Genomic DNA, 14143 nt, shown 5'->3' on the forward strand with positions numbered 1-14143 from the left:
CAAAATATAATCGGAACTTTCCGGCATCCGACCCCTTCTTACCAGGTCGGTTATTTTGAAGTCGGGCTAGGTCAGCCATGTGACTTTATTGTACACTCCTAAACAAAACCATCACATTTTTCGGGCATTACGCATAAATTGCTGCCTCAAATATGCAGATTACATTGTACTCAACCTCAAGTGTTTATCTAATTGCTTACAACATACATTTACCAAGGAATCAAAAAATTGATCACAATATGATACAAGGAACCCCTACGATTAGTTACAAAAAAAATAAAAAACTAGGATTATTCACATGTAAAGTAATGCTACCCCTCACAACTCTACTCAAAGCTATAGGAGAGTTGTTTATCATGGACCCAACCGAAAGGATTAAATCAAGCATCACTCCACGTATCATCATCATCCCCATGATCACTCCCAATAACCTGAAAAGTTTCTCAACTGTTGAGTTTCACGGCGTTACGCATGGCAGGAGAATGACAATGAAGGAAACAAAGGGAAGCAGTACGGATAGCGAACCTGGCGAATAGCATTAGCTTTCTCCAAAATGGCAGTGACTTTGAAATCTGTAGCAGGTCCTGGTGTACTAGTTGTGGTTGTCATTGTGCATCTCAGGCTAAATGACTGGGATCATATGGAAAGATCACAAGTTTGTGAGCAAACTAAACTCTCTTGATTGGATTTAGTATGTAAACTAAAATCATGAGTTTAGATATATACAGTCAGTCAGAAATAAACATGCTCAAAACGCACGTTAACTTCAACCTCATGGACCCCACAGTTAGTCCCGCTGGAAGTTAGCATGTAAACTACAGAATGTAGATAATTATGATATTGCAAAATGAGTGTTGTTCTTTGATATTTAAATCTCATGAATTCATTGTGCTGACAAATAGAAAAAAAAGGAGAAAAAGAGAGGGAAGACTGAAACAACCAATCCATGGGTAGCCCAAGTGGTAAGGGCGAACTTGTGTGCATGAGCCCCATGTCACAGGTTCGATTCCCCCTGGGATCAAACTGAATTTAGGTGGAGGCGGCCATGGCGCGGTGGGTTGCAGTGCTAGTCTCTCCGGGAGTTTAAGTTCCATGGGTGAGTCCTAAGGGCTTTGCCGTGGGGTGGTTCCCCCATCATTAAAAATAAAAATAAATAAATAAAGACTGAAACAACCAACACCGCAATCTTGGGACAACAGGAGGTAAAATTGAGAAATTAGCACTAAAGAATTCGGGAGAGAGTGGATATCAATCATGATGATGAAAATTCAAAGCTAAATGTACTTCATCTGGTGTACTGGAAGTTGATAGAAAGAGAGAACATAAAGGTGTAAATGCTTTTGCACTGGCAAAATAAGGTGAAACATGTATTTCCCTACTTTTCCTTTCATGGATAAAAAACAAAACTTATCAAGAAAGATTTATGAACTTTCTTTATAATCCTGCAGAACTAACACAGTAGAAGTCGTCATCCTCAAATAAGCATCCTCATTGGATTAGGCAAAGTTTGGCTAATATACTACTTTTTAACTTTTGGCTAATCACTCAAAACTTGAACTCCACATTAGATTAGCCATCTCACTCTCTATAATGATAAAATATTATTATTTTTTATCTACTTTTTTAATACTATTTTATTTTCATTTTCATAATCTCCAACAAGATTATTTTCTTGTTCTCATAAAAGTAGTAAAAGATCATTTTATGAAAAGAGTTTTTAATACTCTTTCATAAAGTGCGTAAAAGATGATAATGGGTAAAAGACAATTTTTTTAATACTCTTTTATTTTTATTTTTATAATTTAATACTCTTTCATAAATTATAAATTTCATTTTCATTTTATTTTATTTCCCATGAAGCAGTAAACTGATAAAAGATGATCAAGATCCTAAGTTTAATGCTTTACGCTTTCCCTGGAAAGCTGCATAGGTTGTGGGAAAGGAAAAAAATATGTTAAGAGAAAATGTGAGAAATGAAATCGAGGGAAATGAAATTGTATGTGGTGAGAGAAAAAACAATAAAATATTAAATGACTACGCTACTGTAGTTCAACATATATGTTGAACCACTGTAGCTAAAAACCTGGATGGCCCAAGGATGCCTAAGCCGATGCCAGCCACTTTTACTTCATTTTAGCCATTTTATAGATTTCACTCGCATATGGCTATGCCAGTGAGAGTGCTCTAAGGGAGTTAGGGCAGATTAAAGGCCAACTAACTCTCGCAAGCACAAATTCTCAAATCTCAAGAATCCCAAATTGTTTTAATATATATTTGGACACTCCCTGGTCTAATCCAAATAAGTCTGATATAGGGATAGCTTTCATATTCACCAAGAATTTTAAAAGCACCCAAAACACAAGGAAATGGCTACTCACTTTTGATCTGATTTGTTGTAGGAAATTTTCCCTTTCATCCATCTCCTTGCCATTCATAGCTCGATTTGCTTCTTTCTGCTCATTCAACTTCTGCTGGTCCTGCTGCTATACAAATAAAACTCTGTTTAATTGAAGATATAATATTACGAATCGTAAAACAACAACGAACAGCATTATCGCTTATCAAAATGAAAAATTGACAACACTACCAAGGTACCTTGCCCATCTGTCCTATTGCAGCAGCCTCCTCATTAGTTCGTTGTTGCTTCTCTGGGGTTGGCTTTGGTTGCTGAGACATTGTGGATCCAAAATGTTTCAGATCAGATGCATGCATTAGGGCGTCAGAGACATCATCTTGTTTGTATTCTATCACATAAAAATTGGGTTTTGATACCCTCCACTGTACTGGAGGGAGAGGTGGCGGTTGTGGTATAAGCTGTCCAGAACATTCCAACTTGAGGAGATTAGAATCTTCATTTGTCACTTGCTGAAGTACAGGGTTCACGGTATCAAAATTGGGAAGATCAAGCAGAGAACCAGACAAAGAAGGTTCCACACCATTCCCAGTATCTGCAATTCTAATTCCACAATCAATCTGGATACCATTGTTGATTATTCTCCCAAACTCCTGATAGGTTGATATAGATTCCGCTGACGAGATTCCACATAAGGCATCATGGGGTTCGGGATCCTTGCTTTTAGGAGTTTCACCAGATTCCCATTGCTCAGAATTTGATGCAGAGTGATGGCTGTGGCAATCATCGGACATATAAGGAGATGATCTACAAAATGTGTCATCATCAGACTCAAAACCAAAGTCATTCATAGGAATACCATGCTCAGGGACCAACTGAAATGATGGAAACATGTCTCTTATGCCTTCAAAACATTGATTTGTATCAGGAAAATTCAGTTTCAGTTTGGAAGTCTCAGAGCCATTTAGAGGATGGAAAGATATTTTCATATGTTCTAGTGGTGGTGAAGAAGTAAGTGAATCTACAGGAGAGCCATGTCCAAGCCACTCTTCAAGTTTTTTCTCAGGAATTGTTTGATTCACAACTCCATGTTGCCCACTAAATTGCTCCAAACCACTAGCATTCATAGAACTAGCAGGTTCAAGATTGTCATCATGGACATCTGAAACTTTTTTGTACAAACCAGTTGCTAGTAACCTTTGGCTGAGTCCAAACGCTAGAGATGAGTTTTCATCATTCTCTTGATTGGATTCGGCAGATATGGATTTGACAAGTGGTGAGACTGGCACTGCAGTTTTAGGTGCCATTACACTGAAATTTTCACATTTGGCATCTGAATCAGCCGGTGAAAATCGCCCAAATGTCTTCGTTTTTGAGATACTATCTTCCTGGTCATCTTGGCATGATGTAGAGCAAACACAACTTGGATCCTTTTCAATGCCTCCATCTTTCTTGTCCAACATATCTAGTTTACCTTCAAGCTCATCACCTTTTAGCATAAACCCATGTTTTGAAGGGCAAACTGTGTCGTCTTTACTTCTGTTTACTAAATCCTGACCCACAGCATTTGACATGGCATAAGCAGGAGGTTTTGATGGCTCAAGTCCTAGAAGACCACCATTAGTCCAGAATGAAATTGAACGAACACCAGAAAAGTCAGCAGGAGTTTCATCAGACTTGTAAAAACTACTAAACATCTTATCCATCGATACATCCCCGAAATCAGAAGTTTTGGGGGCAGAGGATAATGGACCAGGAACAACAGATTCCAATTGGGAACCATTGTGAGCATCAGCACCTCCACTGAAATCATCTGCTGAAAAGTCTAAACTAGAAGACATCTTAGTGATCTGAGGCATCTGTTCGTGTACAACTCTCTCTGGGGAAAGTGAGTTTGGTATATATGATGGCACTCCTTCATTTGAGAAACTGCAGGATGTAATATCAGATTCCAACTCTGGATGATTAAGGTCTGAGCTATTTTCAGGAAGCTCATGGATTTCATTTATTCCTTCATCATTGGTGTTGGAGGCATACTGCTCCACTTTTCTTTTTGTTTGATAGTCAAGATCATTCTCAGATTCCGATCCAATGGCGTTGAGTGCATCCATGTAATTGTCTGGTTCACTTTCAATGTCATTGATCTGATTACTGTTGAAGATCAACTCAAGACTGTTTTCACAATCAAGCAGACTATCTATTTGACCAACATTTGCAAGGTTAACAGCTCTCTCTCCATGTGTATCTAAATCAGACTTTGTCGAGAGCATCTCTGGAGCTTCCTCTCTATCACTTTGCTGACCATTAGGCACCACTATCTCTGCCTTTTCATCCCAGGTAACACAATAAGAACTGTAGGCAATTTTCTCTAGTAATGAACTGCCCGGAAAGTTATCATCCATAGCCTTGGTTTGCTCATCAGGAAAAACTGGCTCACTTTCAATGCTGTTGATCTGATTACCGTTGGAGATAAACTCAAGACTGTTTTTACAATCAAGTAGGCTATGTATTTGATCAATATTTGTAAAGTTAACAGCTCTCTCCCTATTTGTATCTACATCAGACTTTGTCGAGAGCATCTCTGGAGCTTCCTCTCTATCACTTTGCTGACCGTTGGGCTCCACTATCTCTGCCTTTTCATCCCAGGTAACACAAGAAGAACTGGAGGCAATTTTCTCTAGTAATGAACTGCCTGGAAAGTTATCATCGATAGCCTTGGTCTGCTCATCAGGAAAAACTGAATCAAGAGTATCATTACGCTGCATCAACCCAGAAGAGAGCGATTCCTGCTGTTCAGGTTGCATGGAACTCAGATGGAAAACACATTCTATATCTCCTAAGCCTGTTCTTGAATCAAAAGAATTTGAATGGTCTCCAGTGTCAGGTTTCAGTGTCATGTCAACTGCAGATGCTGTTTGAGGAGAGGCCTGGTCATCAACAATACGAGAAGTAAACTGCGGACCATTTCTTGAATCAAAAGAATTTGAATGGTCTCCTAGTTCAGAATTTGAAGCCACATCCACAGCTGAGGCAGTTTGCATAGAAGTTTGACCATTAACAGGAAGAGAAGTAAACTGCAATCTGCATAGTCAAATGCCCCATAACTTTTAAATCCCACAAAATGAAAGGGTGATATGCCTAAGTCAATTGTATGCATAAAGATATGCTACCTGCTACGGGAATTGGATCTTGATGCACCACGCAATCCTTTTCGATTCCACTGTGATGACCTTTTCTTCTGTCCATTTTAGCATTTTAATCAATATACAAATCCAAATAATGCCAGCATTCAATTACACGAGTTTGTGCAACTTTTAGAATATGTCGTATGGAAGTAATATCTCAGCCTAAATGAAATAAGTTTCAGAGGCCATAGTATTCCGTGACTAAGTCAATCAGCACAACTATGTAAATATATCCATTGGCGATTTCAAAAGAAAATTAATCTTCTACGCGGGAAATTTATATAAATTAAAGATAATCTTATATTTACAATCTGACTATGGAGTAGGGAGACAAATCACGAACTGACAAATTTAAAGTGCATCATTATTAGATAAATGGTTCGTCTTTTTAAAGACAGAGGATGGTACATCATTCTTTTTATTAAGATAAATGGTTCTTATAATTATTTAATGCTGCTGTTGAGCTTCTTCATTATGCAAGTGCATACCTTGCTTCTATGAGCATTCTTATTGATTCGGATTCTTTCAGTGGTCGCTTCATCAGAGGTAGCTGATGCTTTCTTAAAGAAAGTTGGATCTGAATATCTTTTGAAACAAGATCCCGGACCACCAGTATCAAACCTGAATGGCAAAGCAGAAAGGTTCCAATATCTAATAATTAGGATCAACAGTAAACTTCAACATGTGACATATTTGTCATCCATATAATAAACAAATACTGGGAACAAATTTTTGACTATTCTAAGAAAACGTTAATTATACTTGTCAAGCAAGTGCAAACATGGAGGATTGCGGCATTCTTCATAGGAGTCCATAATAAATTGTGGCAAGTCATTGTAGATGAAGTGATTTTTTCCATTCCGAATACGAGGATGCCATTCAGAACCTGCAAAGAAACTGCTTTCATAAAGGATTTGAATATTGGAAAGTGTCATGCACTACTAACAGAATCTCGAGTACGTAGCAAAAATTGCTACATAAGAACTCCCAAAAATATAAAGTTTTTTTTTTATAAGTAATAATCTTTATTGATGTGAATGAAATTAGGCGATACCCAAGTACACAGGAAGTATATAAAGTGAGACACCTAATTACATTCTAGTAGGCTAGAAAGAAGATAAAAACTCATGAACATTCCCTCCCTTCAATACAATAGCAGAAAACCACTGGAAAAGAGAGAATACAAAAAGGTTCCAGATTTCCCCCGCTACACGCTCCTTGTTATTAAAGCACCTGTCATTCCTTTCCGATCATAAACACCACATTAAGTACAAAGGAATCATCCGCCACACGGCTGCTAATTGGACACTACTATGAGATCTATTCCAGCATGCTAATAGATCCACCACACTCTTGGGCATAGCCCAACTCAGCCCAGCTCTACTAAGAATACCAGCCCATAGCTCCCCAGACACCTCACAATGTAAGAGCAAGTGATCTACCGATTCCCCACTCTTTTTACACATGTAGCACCACTCCGTGATCATCATACCTCGCTTTCTTAAATTATCAACCGGTCAAAATCTTCCCATGAGCAGTTGTCCAAGTAAAAAAAGTAACTTTAGATGGAACTAATACCTTCCATATACTCTTCCATGGGAAGAAAGTGGGTTGTAGGACTGTTAAGACCTTGTAGAAGGATTTAACAATAAACTTTTCTTTCCTCGTGTGAGTCCACAACATACGGTCACCCCCATTGGCCCCTAGCTTTGCTGACTACAAGTAACTGTAAAATCTGCTAGCTCTTCTAGTTCCCAGTCCTGAGCATTTCTTGTAAAAGTGACATTCCAAGTGACCATCTCATTGGCATGACATAGAACTTCTAAAACTGGAGCTTGCTGATTTCCAGCCAAGTTAAAAACAACTGGGAAAGCCATGCAAAGAGGACTCTCCCCACTCCATACATCGAACCAAAAGCGGGTACGTGTTCCATCACCCATCTCAAACTTGAGATGTTTTTCAAAGGTGTTCCACCCCTTCCTTATGAATTTCCACAGGCTTACTCCATAAGACCCCCTACCCTCTTTAGAGCACCATTCCCCCCACACACAACCATACTTATGATCAATAACCTCTCTCCACAGCTAGTTTCCTTCCATTTGGTACCTCCACAACCACTTCCCTAATAGTGTCTTGTTAAATACACACAAATTTCGCACCCCTAAACCCCCAATTCGCAAATGGACAGCTCACCCTTTACCAACTCACAAGGTGAAGTTTGGATTTCTCCCCCATGCCACCCCACAAGAAAGCTCTAAACAACTTTTCTATCCGGTTTGCCACAACCACCGGTAATGGAAATAGAGAAAGATAGTAAGTGAGAAGGTTGGAAAGAGTACTTTTGATAAGACTTAATCTCCCCCCTTTTGATAGATATAGCCGCTTCCAGCTCGATAGTCGTTGCTCAACCTTCTCTACCACTCTATCCCAAATACTCTTTGCTTTGAAAGACGCCCCCAGGGGGAGTCCAAGATATTTCATAGGGAGAGAGGCAATTTTACAACCTAGTAACTCCGCTAAAGAGGCTATATTATTCACCTCCCCCACCGGAACCAACTCCGACTTCCCCAAGTTCACCTTGAGTCCCGAAACAGCTTCAAACACAACAAAACTGCCCTTAAAGCTTGAATCTGACCACTAATAGCATCACAAAAAATGAGCGTATCATCTGCAAATAGTAAGTGAGAAATGGAGCTGGTATTACTATTGCTGCCCACTGAAAAACCAGCAAGAAATCCCCCCCTTACGGCGGCCTCCACCATACGACTCAATGCCTCCATTATAATAACAAAAAGGAAAGGAGATAGAGTGTCCCCTTATCTCAAACCCCTTGAAGATTGAAAAAAACCACATGGTCTTCCATTGACTAGGACCGAGAACCGAGCGGTCGAGACGCAATGTTTAATCCATTCACACCACCTATCCCCGAAACCACATCTTCTAAAGCACATAGAGGAGAAAATCCCAACACACATGGTCATAGGCTTTTTCCATGTCGAGCTTGCAACGAACCCCCAGGGTGCCTTCTCTCAACCAACTAGCCAAGTACTCATTTGCTATCAAAACTGAATCCAGGATTTGCCGACCCTTTACAAATGCATTTTGAGATTTGGAAATGAGTTTATCCATCACCAAACTCATACAATTAGCTAACACCTTTGATATGATTTTATATATCCCACCTACCAAACTAATAGGCCGGAAGACTTTCAATTCATATGCACCAATTATTTTCGGAATGAGAGCAATGAAGGTGGCATTTAGTGACTTCTCAAACTTTTGACTAGAATGAAAAGCATGAAAAATCTGCATCACTCCTTCACTATGTCCCAACTCTCTTGAAAGAAAGCCATAGAAAAACCATCCGGACCTAGGGCTTTGTCTCTGCACATGCTTCTCACCACGAGATGCACCTCCTCTTCATCAAACGGCCTCTCCAACCAACCTGCTACATCCGAATCCGGCTGATCAAAGAGTAAACCATCTAGTTTGGGACGGCATTCATCTTTTTCAGCAAGGAGATCCTCATAGTACTGCACTATGTGGTCTTGGATTCCTTCGAAAGAATGTAACACATTTGAACCAGAATGGAGGATTTCAATAGCATTGTTGCGCCTATGTGAATTAGCCACCTTGTGAAAGAACTTAGTACATTTATCCCCCTCCTTCAACCAAAGTGCCCTTGATTTTTGCCTCCAAGATATTTCTTCCAACAACAAAACTTTCTCAATTTCGGTCACCACCACTTTCTTCCTTAATAAAGAATCCACATTAACTACCCCTTCCTCCAAAGCCTGCAACTCATCCTAAGGGATATTTTTCTGCACTTCCGTATGTCTAAATTCTTCTTCATTCCACTTCTTTAAATCATACTTAAGGGCTTTAAGTTTACCTATCACTATGAAACTAGGGGTACCATCAAAAGAATAATTGTCCCACCAAGCCCTTACCTTCTCCGCAAATCCTTCAACTTCCAACCACATATTCTCAAATTTGAAGAAACGTCTACCCCTACGAATACCACCACAATCAAGCAAAATTGGGAAATGATCGGAGCAAACACGTGGCAGCCTTTTCTGACATAGGTCTGGAAATTGCATCTCCCAAGAAGAGGACACTAGAAATCTGTCCAGCCGGGACCCCCCTCGACTATTGGACCAAGTGTAGGCCCCCCCAACCAGCGGAAGATGCACAAGATTCAGGTCAAAAATCAACTCTGAAAAGGCTTCCATTGCACTTGATGACGTAGAAGTCCCTGCCCTCTCACTAGGGAACCGAACAATATTAAAATCTCCACAAAAAATCCAGGGTAAATCCCATAAGGAATGAAGACCAGCCAATTCCTCCCACAAAAAGCTTCTATCTCTATCTACATTGGGCCCCAAAATATAAAGGTAAGACGAAAATTAAGGCTGAACCAAACTATCTATCCCGAGGTGCACTGGAAACTCCTTGTCGAGGGCCTGTACACCCCCAGGATTAATCAGGATGTTGTTCCTGGACACCCGGTGCCAATAAAAAAAAAATAGAAATCTATGAGCACCATGCAAGCCCTTATTACCTGCAATAGTGCCACACTGACTCAACTTTACGTAATTTTGTATGCTAGAAGTCTAAAACTATTAGGTGCACACTGTGTCTATGATACTGTATGTCCATAAGATGAAACCTGTAATCGGTTAAGATAAATTTGGTGAAATCTTCTAGAATTTTCTTCTAATAGTAAATTTATACATACATAAAGTACTTTATTTACAAGATTCCTTCTAGGTTTTGGATCAATGAAATGTCAATCCTTTTTCAAGGCTCAACAAGGTATAAAAGAAGTGATTTAATTCTGCTGAAATGGTCTTCTGTGAATGTAATTTCATGGGCCAACAGCACTTCACACATGATACCATATTCTCTAGAATTTATTACATATTTGTTAGCAAGTAAGACAATAGTTTTTAAAAAATCACAAAGGGGTACCACCCAAGCACTCCTAGAATTTATGGCATATGAAAAAAAAAGATATAAGACATCAGGTTAAGGCAAAGGTAAAGAGCCATACCGGCAGTATAAGCAAAATGTATGTGGCTTGTCTGGCTAAGAACAGCCTTCTCAATGGGAGGAAGTGCAGCTTCAATGCGCTCTACACGGGCCTTCAGTTTATGGCTTCTAGACACTGTAGTCATCACTTGCTCCTGCAAGCCATGAAATACCTCTGCTGCAAACCTACACCATTTCACAGATCAATATCAGGTGTAATTGTTGTTGTGTGGTAGTTAAAGCCAGATACAAACCCGGTACACTTTAAAAGAACAGTTGTGCCAAATAATATAATATACTTTACTGATTGTTTGATCCATTTCAAGCTGTTCTAGAGAATATATTGTACTTATGTTAAACCTACTCTAGAGAAACATTTTACATGGTATGAAAAACTAGGGATAAAGAACATTGATTCCCCTACCACACGCTCAACAAAAAGGAAGGAGGGGGTGAAAAGTAGGAGTATTTCAAAGGGTCCAAAATTGTATACTTTTCCATATTTCACAATCTGGATGATGCACATTTAGAAAACCATAAAAAATTCCAGAACCAAGTTGCAGGAGGAAAAGAGTGGTGTAGACACAAAAAGGTTTCAGTAAAAGACTGGTCTGTGTGCCAAGGTAAACAAGTTAACATCTCATGGCTAATATTTTCAGATAAATACCATGGATACAAGTAGCAAACATTCCCACAGGTGTTGGCCTTTCACTCTGCTTAAGGAGCTCCCATTTAGCAATGGCAACAGAAACAACAATCTCCAGCCAAAATAAACATTGGTCATGTTCAATTACTAGGTCCACTAAACTTGAAAGTAAATGCCACCTTGAACGTCCAAGCATAAACTTAAGGAGTCCTACATTTTCATCAGCAAAAAGTCAAACCTTATCCAGAATGCCTTCAACAGATTTGCCTTCCTACAGAGCTCGATAATTTCAAGATTCTCAATCTCACAACATCCAGTTGTCTCCAACATAGCTGAAATCCTATTGGCCTCAACAACAGGTAATGAAGGCTCCACGATCATGGTAAAATCTTAAGCTCCAAACAAGAACCACCAAAAATTTCAAAAAGACAGTGTTCATAGCCTAATGTTAGGTTTTTTGTGTGTAGCCTGGTTTTGTTCCGTGGTGCCCCGATTTGATGACCCAACACGACAATGATTCGTTGAGTTTTTATGGTGGGTTTTCAATAAGGCATGGGCCATGGAGTGCAAGTTTGGCCCAAGCCGAAGCGAACATGGACAAACCTCGTGAGGGTCCGTGGGCGAAGATCCTAGGAAATTTTTTTTTACCTGGCTTTAGATATTAAACCGGCCCGACCCGACCTCTAAGTAGGGTTTACGCGCTAATGGCCCTAATTAGGGTTTTCACCACACACACACACATATATATATATATATTGTACTATTTCATATGCCCGCATATTGTATTTTGCCGCACTGTATTCGACTCTCAAGAGAAATAATCCTCAACAACTCTGTGGACATAGGCACGTTGTCGAACCATGTAAATTGTATGTCGTGTGTGATTGGTTCTTGTCGAAGTTTATTTTTCTTGCATCCTTTTTCATAACACCTAATTGCAAGCTCAATGCACCATGATAGCTATAAGCGGAAAGGTTCTCAGGAACAACGAAATAACATAAATTTCATCATATGTATTGTTTCCTTTCCCTCATTCTTTCCAGGAACCATCCAGAAACTCCCAAACGTAGAGACGCACAGAGAGGAATTTAATATTTATCACAAAGAAAATTTCCAAAATTTGATAAAAAATCTCTCAAATAAAGGTTTCCTTGCACTCCCAAAGCAAGCAAGCTAGGAAGCTCTAGGAAATTAGAGCCTTTTTTAAATACAAAAAACCGCTCCTCAAAAACTCTGTATTCAACTAGGGCGCTAATATAAATGCAGCAAAGCAAAAATAGAGAGGAGCGAAAGAAGCAATACTCAGAAAGATCGCCGAGCTGGCGCAAGATCCCGACGAGGCCAGCGACGGCGGCAGCATCGAGCACGGCCTTAGGATCTTCTCGGTCGATTTGCCTGTAAATGTCCGGTTGCCCGAATCCATACTCGTTCCTCAACTCGAACCTTACCAGCGGCATTTATTTCTCTCTTTCTTTCTCCGTAAATTCTCAGTACATAAAAGGGAGGAATGATTGTAATAAATGCCAGAGATATATGGGGAAATAAATGGAGGTGTTATTTATTAATTATTATGAAAGCTGTAGAGGAGAGAGAAATTGTTTCGAGTCTTTGGTCACAGTCACGACTAATTATCAAGCATTCTCTCTAATCCTCTTATTTTTGTCCAATTATAAAAAATAAAAATAAAATAATTATATTCAACATCTTCACACATCATATATTATACATTTATTTATTTATTTATTATCAAATATGTAATATATAAATAATGAGTAGAAGAATTTAATAAATTTAAAAAAAATAAAACCAAAAAAATTTTAAAAAAATGTGATGTATAGTATGTATGGGTGATGAATAACAAAACTCTTTTATTTATGATTTTTCTTGCCATTTGGGTCATGAGATAAACATATTTGTTTAATTTTCTATTTTAAAATATAATTTATTATTATGTTATCAGCTGCAGAATCTAGAATTAGTAGTAAAGATATATTCTTTATTTGCTGTGAATTGGTTTAATAAAATAAATAAATAAATAAACTTTCTTGAAAGTATTTTAAAATATGGATTGACATACTTAGTATTTATTTTTTATTTTATTTTGAATTAATTCATACCTACAAAGAAGATAATAGCTTGGCTGTTGCTTTAGCAAATTTAGGAACGGATGGTATGGATATTTTTTTGGTAGTAATAGGGTTAATACCTTTTTATTATCTATTTATTATTTATAGTGTATTTATTTTTTTATTATTTTCTTTTAAATAGTTTTTTAGCATCCTTAATCATTAAAAAAAATTAAAAAATATATAATTTTACTAATAGTCACTTCCTTAACGATTAAGTAAAATAAAAAATTAAAAAAAATAAAATACAAAAAGAGTAGTAAATAGATAGTAAGAGAGTAATAATCCTATCATTTTTCATATTTTTTCATTGAATTTTTCACTTACCAAAACATTTATATAATATATATGTTTTGGATAAAGCATGAGTTCTCACTTTAGACACTAGTTTTATACTATTCTATTGTGATTAATAGTTTGAAATAATTATTATATAGATTAATTTCTTATAATATATGGCTTTTACAAGAGTTTTAGTTTCAAAATTTATGTAGTCCCCAAAATGTTTTCCGCGTTTGTAAAAAATATTCATCCTGTTTATCAATAAAATTGAAGATTTCATCCATCTTATTTAAAAGAAAAAACACGTATATAATAAAGAAAGATCTACTAAAGATTAGGAACCTTGCAATTTTTATTATTTACAAAAAAAAAAAAAAATCCACGTGGATTACACATTATTTATTTTTGTGCTTTTTAGGTTAATGTATCTTTGTCAGTTGGTAGAGTTGACTCTTACGTCATGGGGTGGGATTTGACTTGGAGTAGGTTTGAGTGTATGATTGAGATGGATGAGCAAATC

General features: G+C 37.9%; 1 protein-coding gene across 4 annotated transcripts; it reads right to left on the bottom strand.

The window, feature by feature from the left end:
- Positions 1–127: 127 nt before the first annotated feature.
- LOC121267649 (protein SCAR3-like) lies at positions 128–12765 on the bottom strand. 4 transcript variants are annotated; one of them, XM_041171614.1, is made up of 10 exons: positions 12518–12650; positions 11237–11425; positions 10592–10755; positions 6301–6424; positions 6027–6159; positions 5524–5591; positions 2596–5434; positions 2379–2483; positions 526–630; positions 128–431 (listed from the first exon to the last, which is right to left on the bottom strand). In XM_041171614.1, the coding sequence occupies exons 3-10, from the start codon at positions 10713–10715 to the stop codon at positions 381–383; spliced, it is 3549 nt and encodes a 1182-aa protein (XP_041027548.1). In that variant the 5' UTR covers positions 10716–10755; positions 11237–11425; positions 12518–12650; the 3' UTR covers positions 128–380. The 4 variants fall into 4 exon arrangements, with proteins under 4 accessions (XP_041027548.1, XP_041027546.1, XP_041027547.1 ...); XM_041171612.1 differs by lacking the exon at positions 11237–11425 and having other exon boundaries at positions 12518–12765; XM_041171613.1 differs by lacking the exon at positions 11237–11425 and having other exon boundaries at positions 2379–2480; positions 12518–12764.
- Positions 12766–14143: the final 1378 nt, after the last annotated feature.

The sequence above is a fragment of the Juglans microcarpa x Juglans regia genome, chromosome 5S (assembly GCF_004785595.1).
Source record: "Juglans microcarpa x Juglans regia isolate MS1-56 chromosome 5S, Jm3101_v1.0, whole genome shotgun sequence".
NCBI classification, from domain to species: Eukaryota; Viridiplantae; Streptophyta; class Magnoliopsida; order Fagales; family Juglandaceae; genus Juglans; species Juglans microcarpa x Juglans regia.

Excerpts from the sequence above, each read along its gene's own strand:
- LOC121267649 (XM_041171612.1), bottom strand. The coding sequence starts at position 12,672 with ATGCCGCTGGTAAGGTTCGAGTTGAGGAACGAGTATGGATTCGGGCAA. Across the intron at positions 6,160-6,300 it reads TGTTTGCACTTGCTTGACAA|GTTTGATACTGGTGGTCCGG; the intron begins GTATAATTAACG and ends TTTGCCATTCAG. Across the intron at positions 432-525 it reads AAGCTAATGCTATTCGCCAG|GTTATTGGGAGTGATCATGG; the intron begins GTTCGCTATCCG and ends GAAACTTTTCAG.